We start from the raw sequence: 20645 nt of genomic DNA, 5'->3' as shown, positions 1-20645 counted from the left end.
GTAATATAAAAATCCGGATAAACAGCTAGAAAAGTCTAATGATACGAAAAACTCGTCCAACTTTTTAAAATTCTTTCTATCATCGAAGACTCAAATTTTACGATAATTTTTGAACAAGTTTATGGGCCAGATGGGTGTGTGCCCAATAATTACCAATTTTATTTTGACACCTCTTTAAGGAATTACTTTGGTAATAGTCTCCTGACCCTTCAAATCATTTCGAATAACGCCAGAAGAACAAATATTAAGAATAAACCACCAAGAGCAACCTCCTGAAGAATTCTCTGTTCCTATTATTATTGTATGAATTGAAAGAGGCAAGGAATTCTTGGAAGAGTTCAACGAACGCACGGGCAGTTTTGTTAATGCAATGCAAAGTGCTTGAATATCCGCGGATGTCATGCGTCGAGGCAAAACTTCTCAGAAAATTGTGGAGAAACATTTCCAAAAAAATTTTTCGCAGGTATCTGAACAATTATATCCCAGACATACCTGAGGTGTGGAAAATTTCCCTGAAACAAAAACCTTCAAGGGTAGAAACGGTTGTCAAGAGGCTCCAGACAATATCAGTCATCAGATGGATGCTCATAAAAGTCCAAACGTGTCTTGACACGTTCAACTGCTGTGTCAACGTGTCGACACTGGTATTTGTTTAATATTTATACTTATGTAAAAATTTCTGGAAAAAGTTCATTCCGCTTTTCAATAATTCAATTGAAAATTTTGCAATTGATTCGCGTATCCAGATAATAAATTATTAGCAAAGATCAACAATTTCACGAAAGATTTGATCCAGAATCTTATAAATTATAGTTTAGATTGCAATTGATCTTGATTCCTTCCACTTGACACCGTGGAAATTCCTGAAATCATTTTATTTTGAATTCCGCGCACCAATCTAATCAGTTACAATAATTAATTAGAATTAATTCTGCAGCTGGATAAAATAAATTTGAATTTTCACCGCTCAGTGGCTCCCCCTGACCCGAGGATCTAGAATGTAGTGGGGGAAATGCCTTCCATTCAACACCATTTTTTATCTGCCGCCCCATTGGCGCATGCGCAGCAGTCCGAAAATAACATTCCCCTAGAGCTTCCCTCGCCACCGCAGTCTCAATCTTCACAAGCGTGTCGATGCTCGCACGGAAGCAACTTCCTTTTTACGTCTTTCTATTCTACTATACTATGGTGTGCGTACTCTGAGGCATCGTACGGGAGACCTTGAGTGGTTTTTGGCTGCCCTTTCACAGAAAAAGGAAACGAGTGACCAAGTTTCACGCCAATATCTCAAGAAAAGCCAAGCCGAAAATTCATTTTAACCAAAAAATGAGTCTAGCAACACCGTTCAAACGCTCAGCGTCTGGTATGTACACTGAACAAATTCATGATGAGAATAAACTACGAAAGACAGACAACGATAATTATTTGTTCATATCCAATATTCAGCTTCGATTGGTCCCGGAGTGTGGGAGGCACGAGCATCTGATGAGGATGGTAAGCCCATTTTTTTTTTATCAAAATCTTTCGTTCATGGGATAGAACTGATTGCATGGTGAAAATAGAAACTTCCGACGTAAAATATGCAGAGAAACAGTGTTGGAGAATTTTTGTTTGCATTTTTTTTCATCTCCACTTGGGAGAAATGGCACAATAGATCGTTAATAAAATTTAATGGTACGAGATGTAGCCTTTTCCCCTTACTTTTGACATTATTTTTCTGATGAGATTTGATTTGGTGAAATTATGGCATTGGTTACGGTCGTATTCAGAATTCAATGGGTTTCATCTTGGTTCATCTAATTTCATAAAGTAAAATTGGGGGACATTGAAAACAAAAAAATCGTTGGATATCATTTACTGAACCTCACTTCATGCCGCCATTGAAAACCCTGCAATTCGAACAATTGTCTTAGCATTAATGTTGTTAATTGTTTATTCGATGTTTAGAACAAGGTAATGAGCCAGAGGCGAAGAAGCCAAAGTACTCTTGGTACGTGACACTGGAGAGTGAAACGCCAGATGGCACATCGGAGGATGAGAGTGATAATGAATCTGTTTACAGTGTGCAGGACCAGGAGACTGGTGTGTATTATTTTATTCTTAAATGATTATTGCTTATTGTAATTTCATGATTAAATGGTACTCTTGATCTTCGGGAGACTCAATTTATTGTTGATGGTTCCAGAATACGCTCGTGACACATCGGACACGTCAACCAACACATGGATAAGCACTGACAACGGAAACATGTCTCTGCCTGTCGAGTATGAAGTGGCATCGATGTCTGAGTCAGACAATCCTTTTTTGGATACTTTGACCTCGTCAGATCCTGAGGTATTTTTTTAGATTTGATTTTGGAAAATATTCTTTTTTATTTGGAATGATAGTATTTTTGGAATAATTCATGGGGCAAGCATGTGGTTGAAAAATTGGTTTTTTATTTATTGAACCATAATAATGTCTTGCAGGACGTAATCCCCCGGGGCATACTCGTCGACATTATTGAATCGGAGCTGGACCCAGCGGACAGCAGTGATGACTCTCGTTCCTCAATAGACAGTGAGATTGGACGTGCAGATTACTGGACGTGTCTGCAATGCAATACGAAGAAGAACAACCCCCTGTTCCCGTACTGTGAGAAATGTTTTCAAATAAGAAAGAATTTCTACCCCCCACGTCCAAAATGGAAGAGGCAGAGGAGTAAAACGCTTCTCAAACCCATGAAGAAGTCGATTCCAGAGAAAAAAGACTCCTCCCAAGAAGAACTGATAAAAACAGACTCTGGATTAGGCTCGAGTCAGGGGAGTCAGTCAATATCAGAGTTTGATTCTGAGAGTGTCATTTCGTCTCAGTGCGCAAACACAACCCTGGGAGCATCCCCATCGTTTCTAAAGAACTCTGTAGATTCTGTCGATAGTGCTTCCCCCAGTTTTGTTCCTCTCAAAACCGTGAGCCACTGCTCAACCCCAAAAGACTTGCAATCCAATGCAGAAAGTAAAATAGACATTATTCGGGATAAAGAACAACCTGATGACGATAGTGACAGTAAATTCTGCAATATGTGCACGGTTAACCCAAAAGATGGGGTCTTCGTTCATGGCAAGGCGTCACACATATGCTGCTGCTACAGGTGTGCTGTTAAAACATGGAAGACAACGAAGTACTGTCCCATTTGTAATAGAAAAGTAACAAATGTCTTGAAAGTTTATATCGTTTAATATGGCTGTGGGAAGTACAGCCTCTTTCGCCAAAATGTGTTCCTTACTCGCCATAATTTATCTTTCTCATTCGAAATGATTTTGATGAATTATTTGGAAAGAGGTGACCAGAAGGCCTGACCAGAAGGATTCCACAGTTCATTGATTTTTAGGGATACAAGTCAAGTTAAAAATGCCTTTTATTGATTGAAATTTTATTGAATTAGAGGGGCTCTTTAATATTCAATAATGTAATTGTACGATTTGTGAGACAAGATTGTGGCCTTTGACAGTTCCCAAAGGCTAATTCATCAGTCAATTGTTAATGAGATGAGATAATTTTTAGATTCCAAAAAAATACGTTTTTTCTTTTGAGATAGGCCAAGATTGGGCTGAACTGACTGTTTCAAAGAGAGCGTTGATGATGGAATTGTTTATTTTGTTTCAACTGCATTTTTTTTTTTTTATCATTCAGTTTTTGTCATCATTCACATTTTTCGTAATTCCCTAATTCATTGTGTTTAACTGAACACATTTGTCTCGAAGCTATAAAAGGTTAAAAAATTTCGATCCATTAATGGATTCGTTGGTCAGGCTGTTTAAATGAGAAATATTTTTTTAATGAAAAATTATGAAAAAAGAAATTTATTCGATTGATCTAGTATTTATGATTTAGGCAGATCAAATTACAACTTATAATTATGGATCGCTTACATACCAAAAATAATAGGGCCTGGAATATTTCATGCTATCTGCAGTTATGCTGCGTTTAGAGATGAAAAATATTCTACGAATTCAACAACAAATTGTGGGTCTAGGTAAATTATAATTGCGAGTTTCGACTTGTTTATGCTCGTCTTTTCGAATTTGACTTTTCTAGATTAGGTAGGACATCAACAAATGAAAATGCCTTGAAGTATCATTAGAAGAGAATAAAATTTTATCGTGTATTCATGTGTTTTTCTTTCCCTGCAATCAATCTATTGAACCGCTGTTCACACGTTCCAATAATTGTCAATGGACGAACATATCATTTCTAAGAATAGTGTGAAGACAATGCATTATCACATTATAATGTAGACATTTCTGCAACTGGCTTCTTGATTATTTACCACAAACCGTTGGTGTTTCATTTATTTCTCCCATTTGTTGTATTTCTCATCGTTAAATAAAGAAATTCAAGAAAACATCGCCGGGTGACGCTATCTCCCCAAACAACTTGAAGCTATCTGTATGTGGTGCCTAAAACAGACTGAAAACGGCTTTCGTTCCGGCTCCATTCTCCGAGTGAATTTATTAGTAAATAAAATCCGCGGTTTTAATTACGAGTTGGTGTCTCGAAAGAAATAAGTTCGTTGTTTATGTTTTTTGTTCCATTTTCGTATGTTATAACTTCATTGGGTTGTAAAATGCGCCTGCAAAATCGTGTAATACAATTATTTCTTACTTGACCGGCGAAAACATCCGCGGTGGCGCTGTAATGGCGACCAACCTGAAGTTGTCAGTTTGCGGTGCTCGGAAGGCGGTAAGTACCGGTCTCTCCGCCAACTGAAACCAACGATCGCTAGTAATTATCAAAAACACAGTTAACTTTAGACAATATCTATTGAAATCATCGAGAGTGTAGTGGAAACCTTGAGATAAATGCTTACTGCATTGAATTTTGGGGATTAATCAATTCTGTTGGCGTATTGAGTGAGAGATCTAGACTGACGCGTTCGCTGTGTTCGTTAGTAGTGAAATGTTTTGGAAGAGAAATGGCCGACAGTTCTCACCGTCCCGCATCTCGGAGTGTTGTCGTAAGTTGACTGATAGTCATCACAATCATTCCAGTGCTCTCCTCAAGGGCATATACAGTCAGTCTCTGTATAAACAGAAGATCGAGGGCTCAACAACTCAAGGTCACAATCCATTAGTCGGATGCCACGAGTGTAGGCAGTTGGAATGAAGAAGATGGCGATTCGAGAGTCAAAATAAATAGTGATGCAGTTTCGGGAAGTGAAAAGTGTTGTGGATAATTATCGTGTGAATGTGTGGTGAATCGAAGGATCGGGTGTTCAGATAAATTCCTCATTTCCGAGAAGAAAAATAGAGGAATAGAGGAAAAATCGTAAATGTTTTGGGGAATATGATGGAATGGGAGTTAGAGAGCAGGATTGTCAATTCGGTTCCCATTTGCTGTTTGTGGTGAGTATCGACATTTCCTTTGATTTGAATGGGTAAATATTTTTTGGGTCAAAATTAAACGTGAAAGCCCAACGAGAGGATGGAGCTAATTTAAAATATTAGATTTGTTAGTTAGTACTAGCACATATTTCTTATCTCCGATACAACCTTCCATTTATTGTAAATTTCGGAATAATAAATTCCAGGCATATTAAATATTCATTGAATATAATACTGTGGTCACAACTCCGCAAAACTCTTACCAAAAACGTGAATAATTCGTCACAGAAATCAAATTAATACTGCTGGTTCTCTTCTACAAAAGTTTCTCATTTTTTTTATTCGTAAGCCATCTTCTATCAGTAGATAATTATCCCAAATTTTCAATCGAACGTTGTATCGTCTATTCCATGTCCAAAATGAATTATTTCTTCGCGATATTAGAATTTTGTTTCCTCTCGTGATTCCAAACTTTTCGAGACTCCAAACTTTTCGAGGGGTGCAAACACGCACTTTTTTGGGCAAAATTCTGACTAGTGTGGAATAGTATGTTAAAATACATACTTATGTAATTGTGTTGAGCATGAGTGACTCAGGTCTTTCCATTTCCAAAATTTCAGTTGGTCTTCGAATCTCCTGAGAATCACATCTGACCAACAAGTCTCCTTCTGAGTGCCATGTCCCGGCATTGACCAAGGACAGTGGAGGCATATTACAGTAGCACCTGTAATTTTACTAGCTGTGCTACACTTATCTGACATTCACTCCTAGAACAACTATTAACAAAAGGTACGAGGATTTTGAATAATTTGTTATACTAAACTATGAAGTGAAAGTCATTATTCTCCTCCACCGGATACCTTTTTGTTTTTATTTGTTTGCAATTTTTCAATTCATTTTATTAAATTGAGTGAAATCTCTTGGCAACTAATTTTGTCAGATTTTCAACTTCATTTTTTTTTAATTTGTGCCTTTGGGGTTTTTTGCAGGTGTACTTCCGTTTCGGATGCGGAGTCTGGATGCTGTTTAAGGGAACGACGAAGGGGTAAGTGATTTCCAATTAATTATTACTTCAATCCTTCAATATTCGACAGACAAAAGTCAATAATCGGAGTCATGGGATTGAAAATAATCTTATTTCACTGTTTTCGCTTTTTACACAGTGAAAGGGGGATTATAAAGTCAATGGGGAGAACAAATGTTATAGGAAAAGTTGACCGTTGTCAAATTTGTACTTTTTCGTCAAGTGAAGGTTTATTTCGTATTACTTCACTGATAAAATACTCAAAATCGCCAAAAATATTGAAATGAAGAGAATTTCTCCTCTAATATTTCACGCGATGTACAAATTGATTCCTCTCTGTTGCACCTCATGAAGCTTCCGCGGTTCGTAATAAATTCAAGTACACCAATGACGTCTTCATGACCTACAAAATGTCCATCATCCGATTAAAGTATCAAAAGTAAAATAGATTAAAAATTATTAGTAAGGGTTGGGCAAGTACAGTGAGAAAACTGCTCAGTGATAGGTCAAGCATTCCGCCGGCCGTGATTTTCCGCGGAACTTGTGCATTTGCGATGATCAATATCAAAGTAGCGGCCGTATTCGGTGGTAGACGATACCAGTCAATCAAATAAGCTGAATATCCAGCCTCATAGCACTGCGAATAAATACAACCGCAATTTTATAAGCAAAAGGACTGCAGTTGTCATACCTTTTCCTTCAAAAGCTCTCCAATGTAACAAAAAATGAAAATATTAAAGCTCAGGGAAACCAGGAGCAAGAAATAAGTGATTATTCCAATGGTTTCGCTTTCATTCCACGTCTGGAAGCAAAATTCACTCAAAAAAACTGGATATTTTTTTATACCCGATTTTGTACATTTTTCTACCGTCAGGCAGTAGTATTCAAGCAGACAGATGATTATTGTTGATGCAAACACCTCCACGAGGCATATTTCACGGACAGCTGTTTCAATATTTCTAGTAAATCTGTAGATAGTAACAGAATAAATTGCGATGAAAGTTATCATAGAATAACAAACGTAGTGGTGAACTAGGATAATTATTTGAATGGAAATTATTCATTCCTAGAGGTTTTCAGGAAATATTCAAAGATGGTGGGTTTCTAGCACATTTTTCGATATATCACACGAGGAAATTCATTTACCTGATCACTCTTCCATGATGTCGAACAATATCTCCCATTTTTTTATGAAGACACTTCTGATCTGGCCCAATCCCTTCGCCAACAAGGCTATTGAGCTTCTCCACAATGATCTCAATTTGTCCACTTGCATGGGTCACAAAACTAGCAGCAATGTTGCAAGACACTGTAGTTATAGTATAAATAATCAAAGCAGCAAAACAATGGGAAAAATAAACAATTTCATAGACAGGTGTGATAAGCGGATCAAATAGGACATCGTAACCTGGGAACACCAGGGGCCGGTCATCTCCACAATATTCACTGGATGCAGGACTTCCCATGAGGAATGGCATCACAGTATGATAGGACATTCCTCCTGTGTAGATGAACGAAGCACACACAATGGTTAATTTTCTTCCTATCAGTTGATTTTTCCTCATGATATTCCATTCTTTGTCGTTGTGGACCTTCTTCCAATCGGTTTCAATCATTTCAATGCATTTTTTAATGCTCTTTCGATGACGAATAATCGCTGAATACTTCAGCATGTTCATCATGAAGAAGCCAACGGGTCCACATAATGCAATTTTTGCGCTTAAATTTTTTTCGCGAAAAACTATGTGGAATATGGCTGGAATGAGGGCGAATAGAATAAAACTGTAACAGAAAAATTGCAGAATAATTGCGATGAATAGTTCCCCAGTTGATGGACTTTTCTTCATTAATGGCCAACCACCGAGTGGTGTGAGGAGCCATCGGGTGAGCACAATCGCATTAATTTCTTTCGCTGGTATTGCTAGATCTGACATTGATATTGTGGATTAAGCGACGCTCGAGGTACTGACGATCACCTAAAGGTCGTCGGAGGGATGAGGGTGAACTGAAACCACAGGCGCTTGCGCCGTATTTCAAGAGTGATTTCAATTCTTTGATTGAGTATTGGAGTAGCCAGTGGAGCAAAGAAGCTTGGATCGACTCGATGTTCATTCGAATTTTTAATTTGTGTGATTTGTTCAATCATTCGTTTGCATTTGGTTGTGACATTCAATACGATTTAGCTTCTTTGGTTGATGGTGAGGCAGTAAGACAGTAACAAAATTGAGACTTCTACATTTTTTATGCATAGTCTTTTGTATTGAAAGAGAATTTCGTGATCGTTTCGTCATTCAAGACCTGAAAAAATATAGAGTGGAAGCCAGGGAGAAGATTAAGGTAGAAATATCAGGTACACCAGTGACGTTGGCATCATCTGAAATCTCAGATACTGAAAAGGTCATTGGTGTACTTGAATTTACTAAGGATGGATTGACAGTGAAAACGAATGCCTGAATTTCACATACGGTTTGTAGATATTTTTCAGACAGTAAATAAAATCAGAAAAAATTCAGCTATTTAGGCATTTCTTTGTTGAAAGTCAGACTAACTTCCATTTTATTCCGATGTTCATTGGATGAAAAGTGCCTACAACAGGTGTATGAAACAAAAACTTTCGTTTTTGAGGAGCTGTGCTATGAAATTTATTTTGATAAAAAGTTAACGGTGTAATTGCATCTCATAACTTGTATTTTGATTGCTCATCATCGTTTCTCTGCATTGTTCACCCCACGTAAAAAAATATTACATTCATCACATCATCGGTGATCAAAAGCGACTGTCGAGGGTGAATTGATCAAGTTTCGACGGTTCTCAACAGATTCAGATACACCAATGACGTCTTAATGACCTGAAAAATAATGAATTAGCAGACAGAGGATTTATAAACAACATATGCGTAGTACAGTAACAAAACTGTTGAGTGATAGGTCGATTAGTCCTCCAGCTGTGATTTTCCGAGGTACTCGGGCAGTAGCAATGATCAGAAGTAACATCAGTCCACACTTTGGTGGAAGTCGATACCATTCAGTCAAGTAAGTCCTAGTACCAGCGTCACTGAACTACAAAAATCATCGGTTTCCGCAAATACGGAATTAATTATACTCAGAGTAGATGAAAAATGGCACAATACTTGTCCCTTTAGTAGCTCTCCGATGTAGCAAAATATGAAAATATTGAAACTCAGTGATATCAAGAGGATAAAGTATGTACAGATCCCAATAGTTTCACTCTCACTCCACGTCTGGAATCATGATTAATAACTCGGGGATCTTTCACTGATTCATGTCACTCCTTGGACCAAATCTCTACCGTCATACAGTAGTATTCGAGCAAGCAGATGATTAGGGTAGACGCCACGACTTCTACCAGACAGATTTCACGAAGAATTTCTTCGATATCTACGGTGAATCTAGTCAATTGAGGAGAATAATTGATGAGTATCGAGAATGCAAATGATTGAATCAATGAAAGGTCGAGAAGTAGATGGAAAATTTTCGAGTGGAATGTGATAATTTTTTTCATTCCCCCGTCATTCTCATCCTCTCCAAAAAATCCAAGAACCTCAGCACTTTAGCATGATAATGAATTATATCTCCCAGCTTCCTCTTCAAGTATCGTTCACTTCGATCACCTTCACTGTTCACCAGAGAATCGAGTCTCACAATTAGAATTTGAATTTGTCCACAAGCATGAGTGACAAAGCTAGCAGCCAAGTTACAAGACACAGTAGTGATTGTGTAGATGATCATTGCAGTAAGACAATGAGAGAGAAATATAATCTCATACGTCGGTGATACGTAGACACCAAATACAGCATCATATCCGGGATAGACAATTGGTCGATTTGATGAATTTTTCTCAGCAGCTATTGGATTGGTCAGTAAGAATGGCATCAGTGTGTGATATAACATTCCTCCAGAGTACATGAATGTGGCGCATAAAACAGTTAAGTTTCTTCCTGTTGACACGTTCCTCATCATTATGTCACGATGATGTTGATTCTGCAATTCTTGCCAATCGTTCTCTATGTACTTGATGCATCTTCTGATGCCAGTGCGATGATGAATTATCGCGCAGTACTTCAGAAGGTTCGTCACCACAAAGCCAACTGGTCCAAATAGAGCTATTCGCACGTTCAGATTGCTTTCACGTGCGAATATGTGAAATGCTGAGGGGATGATGACAAATGCAAGCAAACTGTGACAGAATAGCTGTAGTAGAATTGCTAGACGAATCTCTGTCAGGGTTGAGCCTCTTTTCACGAATGGCCAGACACCAAGAGGTGTTAGAAGCCATTTTGTGAACTGGAGGCTCTTTATTTCTTCAGGAGTTATCTCCAGAGTGACAGACATCCGCGATATAACAATTTTAGGTGAGAGTTTGATGTTGAGTTGGCTGAATGTGGTGATGAACTGAGAGGGCTTTCGTTGTCACTGAATATTTCTCATTCGCGCAGGCGTTTTACGTCTGAAATTCATTGCGTATTAAGTATCCATCAAGTATTGATGTTCCTCCAGTAGATGTTGAGGGAATAATCCAGTTCTATGTGGAGAAAAATTTATGAGGAAAATCGAATGATTTTTTGGGTTAAATTGACAGTTAATTTGACGAGTTTTCGTGATTTGGATTCAGATATTCACTTGGCTCGTGTGGAGGTCGTTCTTCAGAACGGGGTTGAGCTTGTCTGAGGATTGAGTATCGATTGACATTAGTCTCACTTGAACTATCGAGTGCAGAGGATGAACTCACTGCAGTCGTTCATGAGCAGCTCTGAAATGTGAATAGATTGGTTCTTTGAACAGTTATTGTCTCGTATGAGATAATTCTCTCGTGAAATTTGTGATAATGATGAATGGTGAATGTCAATCATTAGTAATCCTTTATTCAGTCACGAACGTAACGTTCATTACAGTTATTCAATTCTAATCAGTCATTTATCTCTACATATTTTCACTATTACTTGGTGTCATGTATCTGTCGGCTGCGTTAATCGACAGTTTATAATGAGTCGTTCTTACAATTCTGATAATTGCATGTGACTAGCAACGAAGAATTTGATAAAGAACATCAACTAATTCTCTACAGTTCTGAGTAAATTTAGATAAACAACTGACGTTTTCAGCACCTGAAACAGCACATGCAAATTACAATGTTCATGTTATTGCTTGAATGGCAAATTTTATCAAAAACATTACCTTAACAAAACTGTTAAGTGATAAATCCATGTACCCTCCAGCCGTAATTTTCCTCGGTACTTGTGCATTAGCTAGAAATAGCACCAGTGCTATAGCCACATCCGGTGGTAAGCGATACCATTTTATCATGTAAACAGCTTTGCTCACCTCGTAGCACTGCAAGTTCAACAATTGTTACCCCTAGTTCAGTGAAATTGTCGTAAATAAATCAGCACACCTGTTGAGTCAACTTTTCACCGATAAAACAAAATATGAAAACGTTGACACTCAGGGCTACTAACAGTACGAGATAAGTGAGGATACCGATTATTTCACTTCCATTCCACGTCTGGAATAATTAATGGTTAAACTTACTTCAGTGATATTGGCCAAAGTCTGTGAAATACTTGATAGAAAATGAATTGATGAATAAATGATTAATTATTAAAATCCTATTTCTCATCTATTCATGAATACATTTCCATGATGCAAGTACTTTACATAAATTTTCGATTATTATACCGCCAGAATATAGTATTCAAGTAGGCAAATTACGAAGGTAGATGCCACAACCTCGATCATACATATTTCTCGAAGAATAACTTCAACGTCAACAGTAAATCTGATAAATTGAATACATTGTATTGAACTATTAGGAAACACAGTGATTAAACAGGAAAATAGGGCCTTAAATTGAAATAGAATACACGAAGTGATTTTTTTAGTAAAATTGCCAGTACGTTTTTATAAAAAATTACAATCCCTGGATTGTTAAAATATTTTATATTATAACACTCTTAAGAGTTTGAGCTAATAAAGTTTCCACTGACAGTGATGAGATTAGGATTTTTCCTCACGTTAGCACCGGAATTTTAATTAGCAATTTCTCTGCGTGTAAATATGTCTATTTAAGACTCAATTTTTTAGTGTAAGAAATGACAGCCCATCTTGAGGGATTACCTGATAACCCTGGCGTGATAGTCAATGATACTCGCCATTTTTCGATGACTACGAGCACTGTCCTGAGCAATATCATCGATCAGGGAATTGAGCCTGACAATTATAATTTGTATCTGTCCGCAAGCATGTGCCACAAAACTGGCAGCGAGATTACAAGAAACAGTGACAATAGTGTGAACAACCATAGCAGTGAGACAATGGGAGAAAAACACTATTTCGTAGACAGGAGAGATATAAGGATCGAAAAGTATGTCGTAACCTGCGTAGACCAATGGCCTAGTGGAAGTATTTTTCGCATTTGTTACTGGACTCCCGATGAGAAATGGCATGAATGTGTGATAGAACATTCCACCGCTGTACATAAAAATAGCGAAGAAAATTGTCAAATTTCTTCCTGTTGACACACTCTTCATCATGATGTCACGATCACTCTGAGTCGTTAGTAGTTGCCAGTCAGTTTTCAGGGAGTTTAGACATTGCTTTATGTCCTCACGATGGTAAACAATGGCACAGTACTTGAGGAAATTTGTTGTGAAGAAGCAGATTGGACCGATTAATGTTATCTTGGCGTCTAAATTTTGCTCGCGCATGAATATGTGGTACGTCGTGGGGACAATTGTAAAGAATAGAAGACCGTAAGAGAGTATTTGAATTATTATTCCAAGGAATGTTTCGATAATTGTGGAATTGTCAGTCACAAATGGCCAAAGACCTAGTGTTATCAGGAGCCATCGAGTCAGTTGAATGGTTTCTATTTCTTCTGATGAGTTTTTCACTTTGTCAACTGACATTGTCATTGAAGTATCATGGAGAACGTTGGAGAGATGTTGGGAAATGAAAAGAATTGAGAAAACTGACGTTTGAAATACGTGAGAACTGGCAGGGACCTGTGCGCTTGCGTATGTATTCTTGGAAAAAAATTGTGACTGAGTGAGGGCTTTGTATCAACGAATAGAGAATTTTTTACTACCGTTGAAATGGGTTTTCTGTCTGGTTGACAAACGGAGATACCAGATATTCGACTATAAGCAGCGTGATTCATATCGATCTCGCCATTTGAGAAAGAAGCACTTGACAGAGCGGATGGAGCACTTAAATAATATTGTGAGAGTTTTTCGGAATAATTATAATTTATTGAAAATATGGGAAAATATGGAGATCTTTACATTTCAATAGAAAAATCTGTTGAATCTCTATGAAATTTCTACTATATTGCTATCAATTATCGACTGTCTTAAATTTTTCAAGTATTTATTACTCAATTTTGTTAATGAAAAGAAAGATCTTCACATAAAAGGCACTCTTTATTTTATCTCAAGGTTTTCATTGGATAAAATTAAATATAAGAGACGGTGTATTGAGAATCAGTCACATTAGAACTCTAGCATGTTGGTGTCCACCTCATATTGAGAGGACCAGTCATAGGTTCATATGCCTCAGAATGTTCAGATATATCAGTGAAGATTTCATTACCTAAAAATTCAATGCAATGTGAAATTTTATAAGTTCATTAACAGATAATTTAAATGAGGCGGAAATTTACTGAAGTAAAACTCGTGTATGTTAATTCAAGGAGTCCACCGGCTGTTATTTTTTTTGGCACTTGTGCAGTGGCAATTATTAGGATTATCGCCCTAGCTATCTTGGGTGATACCCGATCCCAGTCCAATAGGTACGCTGATTTCCCAGTTTCATTCCACTGTAAAAATGCATTTCTATGGAAACAATATTGCCATATTTCGGGAGAAAGTTATGAGATGAACCTGTTCCTTCAGAAGTTCACCGATGAAACAAAAAACGAATATATTAAAAGTTAGAGACATCAATAGTATGAAATAAGTTACTATTCCTATCGTTTCACTGTCGTCCCACGTCTGAAATAGTAATAAACTATGATATGCCTATTCTGGGAGGGAAAAATTTCATTCAGAAACAATACTGTCATAAAAATTGGAAAACTGCATTTTTTGTACATTTTGTTAGGAAAAATGGGTCTTGCAAGCGCCACTTTTCGGTGATTTAGTCACATTATTAAGAATTTAAGGACGATTATCGTTTAATTTTCAAAAATTCTCCAATAGTATGTGACGTACAGACCGAAATAATTTTGAAAAAAGTTTGAGTGGAGGAAAGTCACCTTTAGCACGAAATATTCCAACCAACAAATGATAATAACTGATGTTAAAATTTCTACTAAACATATTTCACGCAGTACTCTCTCGATATCCGCAGCATATCTGCAAATTGAAGAATTTCCAGACCTATTTTGTTACGACATAAACAAAATTTATTACCTTTGCACTCTTACGTGATTCCACACGATGGACTTCAACTTATCTCGGAGTGATTCACTACATTCATTATATCCACGTTCAACCAGCCCATTGAGCTTCAAAATCACAATTTGAAGTTGACTGCAAGCGTGAATGCAGAAACTAGCAGCGAGATTACAACTAATAATGCTCACAGTATACATAATAAAAGCACCAAGACAATGCGACAAAAATACAAAATGATAGACAGGTGTAGCATAGACATCAAAAGCATCATCATAACCAGGAAAAATAAGAGGTCGATCTTCACGATCAGTGGTAACAGCACTTCCTACTACAAATGGTACAACTGTGTGATAAGATAATCCACCAGAGTATATAAACGATGCGCATATGATGGTTATTTTTTTGCTGATGAGAAAATTCTTAAATACAATATCGTGCTCTTCTTGACTCTTAATCCTCTGCCAGTCGGTCTCGATATGCTCGATACATTTTTTTATCCCCTTCTGACGGTATATCATAATGGTATATTTCATTGTCACCATCACCCAAAAACCAACTGGACCAACAAGAGCCACTTTATCTTTGACACTCGTTGCTTTTCGAAAAAACATGAAATATAGACCTGGTATCATAGCAAAGAAAGCTAAAAGGTAACACACTAGCCTGACTATGATAGCGAGAAAATGATCTTGTGGTGTTGAATATCTTTTGATGACTGGCCAAATTCCCACAATTGTCAGAAGCCAGCGAGTGTATCTGATGGGCTTGATCCCAGCGAAATCCATGTCGGCTGCCGACGACAATTGTGACATTTGTAACGCTGGGAACACCCTGGGTGGTGTACGACCGATGGTTGTGGAAATACGACTGCATTTAACGGGTATAAGCTGCTGGATAAATGCTCTGGAGACGCCAGCGCCTGCGCTTAATCATCAAGTACAAATAATTTGCGACAGTATAGCATTTTTTTTATGTAGATCATGATTGCATTTTAGTTGGAAAAGATTGCTGGCGCTGTTATAACGTGGATTCCAGTTTAAACTGAGAAAAATGTTCAAAATATTCGAGACAACGATGTTATCATTTGCGAGGACTTTCAATTATATTTGCGATGAATAAGGGACTTGGAATTTTTTCTTAATTCGGTGTTGACTTAATTACGTGATTGGAAATTTCGAAGTGATTGATAAATTGCTTATTCCTATTCACAAAAATCCAGGTTTTCATGTTGCAATTATTTTTCATTGTTGGAAGTGAGCTATAGCCCTTGTTCGGTATTTGCAGGTGAATGGAAAATCTTTTTAAACGTTGAATAACAAAGCAGTCGTTCCTTCTTTTTAAATGCTTCATTGCTAAACTAGTATCATCTGGAACCTAGAATATTGCTATTAATTTCTTATTCTATGCTGTTAATTTCAAAACATATGTCCGTGTGTTAGTTCTCTAATATGTTCAAGCATCATAGGTTCATTTGCCTCAGGATATTCAAATATACTACCGAAGACTTCATCACCTGCAAGTTTACAGAACAATCTTGAGTGTCTTACATTCCTCATGAATCGATGATCAATGCTAAATGAAAAAGTACCGATGTAAAACTGGCGTATGTCAACTCCATTACTCCACCGGCAGTTATTTTTTTCGGCACTTGTGCAGTCGCTATAATGAGAACCATTGCTGTAGCTATTTTCGGTGATAAACGATACCATTCGACTAAATAAGCTGCCTCTCCTGCATCGCTCCACTGAGAATATTGAATTATCGTTCGAAATATATCGAAAAATATTTTTTTCACTACCTGTTCCTTCAGCAGTTCACCAATATGACAAAATACGAATATATTGAAGGTCAGAGAAATGAGGAGTATGATGAAAACGATTATTCCTACGGTTTCACTCTCATTCCAAGTCTGAAATAATAATCCAAAACTTAACTTTCAATTTATTGAAAGGAAAAACGGTGTTATCGATCCTCGTAAATTGTCCTTCATTTCGATAATAAAACTTCTTTGTATCTTCCTGCATCACCATTACCTTCAGAAGGGACCATTCCACATAACAAATAACGATAATAGACGTGAAGATCTCCACTAAACATATGCCCCGCAAAACATTTTCAATGTCTCCAGCATATCTGCAAAGTCAAAATTATCTAGAATGATTAAATTAATCAATGAAAGAAAATAATTACCTCTGAACTCTCACGTGATTCCACACGATAGATTTCAACTTGTCCTGCAGTGATTGAGTGTCTTCCTTATAATTATCTACCACTAACCCGTTGAGCTTCATCATGACAATTTGAAGCTGACTGCAAGCATGAGTAACAAAGCTTGCTGCAAGATTGCAGCCAATAATGGTAACAGTGTAAATGACAAAAGCACCAGCGCAATGTGAAAAAAATACCAAATGATAGATTGGTGTCGCATGAACATCGAAAGCATCTTCATAACCGGGAAAGACAAGGGGGCGATCTGGTCTTTTTGTGGTGTAAGCATTACCCAGGACAAATGGTACAACTGTGTGAAAGCCCAATCCACCGGAATATATGAACCATGCGCATATAAGAGTGAGCTTTCGACTGATTAGAAAATTCTTGAAGACAACGTCGTATTCCCTTTCGTCTTTAATTCGCAACCAGTCGGTCTCAATATGTTCGATGCACTTTTTTATCGCTTGCTGGCGGTAAACCATGAGGCTATATTTCATTGACACCATTGTCCAAAAACCAATAGGACCGACAACAGCCATTCTATCCTGAGCAGTTGTCGCTTTTCGAAAAAACATGAAATACATTCCCGGTATTATACCGAAAGATAGTATACAGAACCACATCAGCTTGATGAAAAAAGCGAGAATTTTGTCTTTTGATGTTGAGTCCTTTTTTATCACTGGCCAAATGCCCACAATTGTCAGAAGCCAACGAGTGTATTTTATGGACAAATTCATTGGTAAATTCGTATATTTAGGTAATAGTGTAGTGAATATTCTGGGATCGAACACGAATGGCTGTCAAAATCCTACTAAAATGGAGGGATCGAACGCAGGGGAAATTGTCAATTTAATTTGAAGACGGTATGGAAAGGTTTTCAGTGATAAGCGCACGCGCAGCAGTTTCACGATACTCATACCCATTTTTTGCTATTGTAGCTTCGATCAGCTTTTTTGCAGTCGGTCTTTTGCGGCCCTTCGATATCGCCAGCTTGTAATTCTTGGAAATCCTGCATTAGAGATGCGCTAAAGGTGGTCGGCCGCTAGAATTCTGTGATTGTGTTCAGTTCAAACGTTCCTTCGTCCCAAATTTGCACCTCCTTCATGACGTTTATATGATGGATCAAGAAAATGTACTTTAAAGAATTTGTAAAATGAAAATGAAATCCTAAGTGGGCGAGAAATACCAATCGATCATTCATAGATTTTATTTTTATTGATGTAAACAAAACGCATGGAATCACACTGACAATTAATACGAAAATAAAAAGTACCACTTATGCAGTAGCCATGATTATACTATTGCTAGAGAACTATTGCTATAACTATTTCCGGTGATAGATACTACCAATTGACTAAGCTAACTCTCCTGGGTCCGTCCACTGTGAATATTTAGTTATCATTCGTAATATGTCTAGGAATATCTTTTTGACAATCTGATCATCCGTTAAATCACCGATATAACTGCACAGGAACGTATTCCCGGCCAGAAACATGAGACAACTAAAACTTCACTACCCCTATTGTCATCTAAATGGAGAAATCAAATTTTAACTGATCTTAATTCCATATTTTTTAATTACGTCAGTCAGCTGTCATGGATTCGAGCACATGACATTCACCATTTTTATAGAACCGTGGACATTTGGCACTGGTTCAGGGTGAAAAAGGCCATCGACAAAGGAGACTTCCAGTTTTTATCGGGCTGTTGTTGTAACTGTCCGCAACATTTGCAAATATGCTAATGAAGTTTTCAACACCTGAAGAAATGCTGAACGATTATAATACAGTTATTACAGTGTAGTGAATCGCTTACTAACGTCACCAAAACTTTGAAGTGTCAAGTCAACCAGTCCACCTGCTGTTATATTCCTTGGATATCTGGCCATAGCAATGATCAGAATGAAGGATGATAGTTTTTTTCGAGGAATTTGACACCAGTCGGTCATATAAGTCAGGTCTGCTACAGATTGACACTAGATATTTTGAGAATAAATTATTGCAGATTTGATTTATTATGATTGAGAAAGTAGCCAACCTCATTTTTCAATCTCTCACCAATGTAGCACAGAATGAAAATATTGAATGTCAGAGATACGAATAGCGTGAAATATGTCGCGACAGACAAACCCTGACCATTGCTCCATTCCTGCAACATGACAAATTATGGCATTAAAATGAATTACTCGAAATTATCTCCCTCATCATTTCTTGTGACATGAAGTGAAATTTTTAAACGAGATAAATAAGTATATCTAGCAATTACGATCTACCTTTAAACAAAAGAATTCAAGCCAGCACATGACAACAGACGAATACATCACTTCCACTAAACAAATTTCACGTAAAACTGTTCTAATGTTTCCGACGGATCTGTACCATTAACATTATTCATGAAGTTATTATGATTAATCTACTCTTCAACTTCTCTGAGCTCGTGCTTTGATCGCAGAAGTTGAAATTTATTTTAAAAAAGGAGAGAACATCCAAAAATCTTTATCGAATTTGGTCTCAAATGTCATATTTTACAATCCCATTGTTGTGATAAATACGTTTGAACTTTTCGGATAATTAGTATAGTTTGGAGAAGTTGAAGAGAAAAACTTGATTAATATAATTTTTATATGAAATTATACTTGCTTTAGAAGGTTGACATGACAATGGATTATTGATGCTATTGGATTATCGAGACGTTTTGGACTTCCAAACTTTTCGAACTGTTGAAGTTTATTTAATTTTACCTTCATCACTTGAACTTGCCCGCAAATGTGACCCACAAAAACAGCAGCTAGATTACATGCTGTTATTTCGATAGTATAGAGAAAAATTATACACAAAACATGCGTAGCATAAGTGATTTCAAATACTGGACTAATTTGTGCATCAACAAAATAATCATATCTGGGCAGCACGTGTTGTCTAATTGTCACATTAAATTCATCAATTTCTTTTGGTTTGAACACTGCCATTGCTTGAAAAAATACTCCACCGCTGTACATGAATAGTGCACACAAACGTGTCAAACTTCGTCCCAAATTTGCACTTTTCAACATAACTCTTTGCTCTTCTGCTGTAATAGCTCTCATCCAGTCATTTTTCATATGACTCAGACATTTTTTCATGGCATCGGCATGACGCATCATGAAAATGTACTTTACGGAATTTGTCAAATGAAATCCTAAAGGGCCGAGAAATACCAGTCTATCGTTCATGGTTTTTACTTTTATTGATGTAAATAAAACGAATGGAATTACACTGAGAGTCAATGTCAGGATGAAAATACCGAAAATAAGGAATGCGAAAATTTTTTCAACTCGTGTAGCATTGGTGAATATTTTTGGCCAAATTCCGAGGGCTGTTAAGAGCAAACGTGTGTATTGAAACTCATATTCAGCATTGCTTATATATTTTAATCGGTATGAAGATTCGAGTACGGGTGCAGGGGCTGTTCGTAACATTGTCACAGCGAGTTGTACGATTACAGACTGTCGACGAAAACGCGATTTCGAGTACTCGGGTAAAATCGGTTCTGTCAATATTTAATCACGTCGAAGTTTTTGTCGATAGAACTAATCCAGTCTCATCCCCTATTACTGGAATATCGACAGTTTTGATGAAAGCGTCCAGGAGGGTGG

At 37.2% G+C, this 20645-nt stretch overlaps 6 protein-coding genes across 18 annotated transcripts; 1 reads left to right on the top strand and 5 right to left on the bottom strand.

Moving 5' to 3' along the window:
• Window positions 1-343: 343 nt before the first annotated feature.
• Window positions 344-4147, top strand: LOC135171144 (E3 ubiquitin-protein ligase Mdm2-like). Its single transcript, XM_064137498.1, has 6 exons — window positions 344-644; window positions 938-1363; window positions 1447-1494; window positions 1948-2082; window positions 2186-2334; window positions 2469-4147. The coding sequence occupies exons 2-6, from the start codon at window positions 1327-1329 to the stop codon at window positions 3216-3218; spliced, it is 1119 nt and encodes a 372-aa protein (XP_063993568.1). The 5' UTR covers window positions 344-644; window positions 938-1326; the 3' UTR covers window positions 3219-4147.
• Window positions 4148-6335: 2188 nt separating this feature from the next.
• Window positions 6336-8326, bottom strand: LOC135171066 (putative odorant receptor 92a). 2 transcript variants are annotated; one of them, XM_064137368.1, is made up of 5 exons: window positions 7534-8326; window positions 7256-7355; window positions 7079-7189; window positions 6869-7024; window positions 6336-6790 (listed from the first exon to the last, which is right to left on the bottom strand). In XM_064137368.1, the coding sequence occupies exons 1-5, from the start codon at window positions 8319-8321 to the stop codon at window positions 6734-6736; spliced, it is 1212 nt and encodes a 403-aa protein (XP_063993438.1). In that variant the 5' UTR covers window positions 8322-8326; the 3' UTR covers window positions 6336-6733. The 2 variants fall into 2 exon arrangements, with proteins under 2 accessions (XP_063993438.1, XP_063993429.1); XM_064137359.1 differs by having other exon boundaries at window positions 7079-7355.
• Window positions 8327-9094: 768 nt separating this feature from the next.
• LOC135171117 (odorant receptor 4-like) lies at window positions 9095-11122 on the bottom strand. 2 transcript variants are annotated; one of them, XM_064137463.1, is made up of 5 exons: window positions 9949-11122; window positions 9697-9796; window positions 9518-9628; window positions 9291-9446; window positions 9095-9235 (listed from the first exon to the last, which is right to left on the bottom strand). In XM_064137463.1, the coding sequence occupies exons 1-5, from the start codon at window positions 10737-10739 to the stop codon at window positions 9182-9184; spliced, it is 1212 nt and encodes a 403-aa protein (XP_063993533.1). In that variant the 5' UTR covers window positions 10740-11122; the 3' UTR covers window positions 9095-9181. The 2 variants fall into 2 exon arrangements, with proteins under 2 accessions (XP_063993533.1, XP_063993541.1); XM_064137471.1 differs by having other exon boundaries at window positions 9103-9235; window positions 9302-9446.
• Window positions 11123-11247: 125 nt separating this feature from the next.
• LOC135173020 (uncharacterized) lies at window positions 11248-16069 on the bottom strand. The gene is made up of 11 exons (XM_064139594.1): window positions 14816-16069; window positions 14659-14758; window positions 14285-14395; window positions 14046-14220; window positions 13922-13994; window positions 13533-13612; window positions 12522-13458; window positions 12084-12183; window positions 11800-11910; window positions 11583-11738; window positions 11248-11512 (listed from the first exon to the last, which is right to left on the bottom strand). The coding sequence occupies exons 1-11, from the start codon at window positions 15610-15612 to the stop codon at window positions 11459-11461; spliced, it is 2694 nt and encodes an 897-aa protein (XP_063995664.1). The 5' UTR covers window positions 15613-16069; the 3' UTR covers window positions 11248-11458.
• Window positions 16070-16121: 52 nt separating this feature from the next.
• On the bottom strand, window positions 16122-17764 carry LOC135171102 (odorant receptor 85b-like). 3 transcript variants are annotated; one of them, XM_064137446.1, is made up of 5 exons: window positions 16991-17764; window positions 16834-16933; window positions 16599-16709; window positions 16389-16544; window positions 16122-16313 (listed from the first exon to the last, which is right to left on the bottom strand). In XM_064137446.1, exons 1-5 carry the CDS (start codon window positions 17746-17748, stop codon window positions 16260-16262), a joined length of 1179 nt encoding a protein of 392 aa, XP_063993516.1. In that variant the 5' UTR covers window positions 17749-17764; the 3' UTR covers window positions 16122-16259. The 3 variants fall into 3 exon arrangements, with proteins under 3 accessions (XP_063993516.1, XP_063993509.1, XP_063993521.1); XM_064137451.1 differs by having other exon boundaries at window positions 16166-16313; window positions 16389-16459; XM_064137439.1 differs by having other exon boundaries at window positions 16389-16709.
• Window positions 17765-18003: 239 nt separating this feature from the next.
• Window positions 18004-20474, bottom strand: LOC135171008 (odorant receptor 22a-like). 9 transcript variants are annotated; one of them, XM_064137314.1, is made up of 5 exons: window positions 19651-20474; window positions 19284-19383; window positions 19069-19159; window positions 18831-18986; window positions 18004-18770 (listed from the first exon to the last, which is right to left on the bottom strand). In XM_064137314.1, exons 1-4 carry the CDS (start codon window positions 20466-20468, stop codon window positions 18856-18858), a joined length of 1140 nt encoding a protein of 379 aa, XP_063993384.1. In that variant the 5' UTR covers window positions 20469-20474; the 3' UTR covers window positions 18004-18770; window positions 18831-18855. The 9 variants fall into 9 exon arrangements, with proteins under 9 accessions (XP_063993384.1, XP_063993367.1, XP_063993359.1 ...); XM_064137297.1 differs by having other exon boundaries at window positions 18011-18770; window positions 19049-19159; XM_064137289.1 differs by having other exon boundaries at window positions 18657-18781; window positions 18827-18986; window positions 19049-19159.
• Window positions 20475-20645: the final 171 nt, after the last annotated feature.

Source organism: Diachasmimorpha longicaudata, chromosome 2 (assembly GCF_034640455.1).
Source record: "Diachasmimorpha longicaudata isolate KC_UGA_2023 chromosome 2, iyDiaLong2, whole genome shotgun sequence".
NCBI lineage: Eukaryota > Metazoa > Arthropoda > Insecta > Hymenoptera > Braconidae > Diachasmimorpha > Diachasmimorpha longicaudata.
This window is presented reverse-complemented; position numbering and strand designations above follow the sequence as displayed.

Coding starts and splice junctions, on each gene's coding strand:
- LOC135171144 (XM_064137498.1), top strand. CDS start 1,327: ATGAGTCTAGCAACACCGTTCAAACGCTCAGCGTCTG. Junction 1,364..1,446: donor GTTCAAACGCTCAGCGTCTG/GTATGTACACTG, acceptor TCCAATATTCAG/CTTCGATTGGTCCCGGAGTG. Junction 2,083..2,185: donor TGTGCAGGACCAGGAGACTG/GTGTGTATTATT, acceptor TGATGGTTCCAG/AATACGCTCGTGACACATCG.
- LOC135171102 (XM_064137439.1), bottom strand. CDS start 17,748: ATGAATTTGTCCATAAAATACACTCGTTGGCTTCTGACAATTGTGGGC. Junction 16,934..16,990: donor AATCACGTGAGAGTTCAGAG/GTAATTATTTTC, acceptor TTGACTTTGCAG/ATATGCTGGAGACATTGAAA. Junction 16,314..16,388: donor CATACGCCAGTTTTACATCG/GTACTTTTTCAT, acceptor GTAAACTTGCAG/GTGATGAAGTCTTCGGTAGT.
- LOC135171008 (XM_064137283.1), bottom strand. CDS start 20,468: ATGTTACGAACAGCCCCTGCACCCGTACTCGAATCTTCATACCGATTA. Junction 19,384..19,650: donor TGTCATGTCAACCTTCTAAA/GCAAGTATAATT, acceptor TTAATGGTACAG/ATCCGTCGGAAACATTAGAA. Junction 18,771..18,826: donor TCAAAGTTTTGGTGACGTTA/GTAAGCGATTCA, acceptor GCATTTCTTCAG/GTGTTGAAAACTTCATTAGC.
- LOC135171117 (XM_064137463.1), bottom strand. CDS start 10,739: ATGTCTGTCACTCTGGAGATAACTCCTGAAGAAATAAAGAGCCTCCAG. Junction 9,797..9,948: donor TATCATGCTAAAGTGCTGAG/GTTCTTGGATTT, acceptor TCAATTGACTAG/ATTCACCGTAGATATCGAAG. Junction 9,236..9,290: donor CACTCAACAGTTTTGTTACT/GTACTACGCATA, acceptor ATTATTTTTCAG/GTCATTAAGACGTCATTGGT.
- LOC135173020 (XM_064139594.1), bottom strand. CDS start 15,612: ATGTCACAATTGTCGTCGGCAGCCGACATGGATTTCGCTGGGATCAAG. Junction 13,459..13,532: donor TGCTTATAGTCGAATATCTG/GTATCTCCGTTT, acceptor GTTGATACAAAG/CCCTCACTCAGTCACAATTT. Junction 12,184..12,521: donor TATCACGCCAGGGTTATCAG/GTAATCCCTCAA, acceptor TCAATTTATCAG/ATTTACTGTTGACGTTGAAG.
- LOC135171066 (XM_064137359.1), bottom strand. CDS start 8,321: ATGTCAGATCTAGCAATACCAGCGAAAGAAATTAATGCGATTGTGCTC. Junction 7,356..7,533: donor CATCATGGAAGAGTGATCAG/GTAAATGAATTT, acceptor TACTATCTACAG/ATTTACTAGAAATATTGAAA. Junction 7,025..7,078: donor GAGAGCTTTTGAAGGAAAAG/GTATGACAACTG, acceptor ATTTATTCGCAG/TGCTATGAGGCTGGATATTC.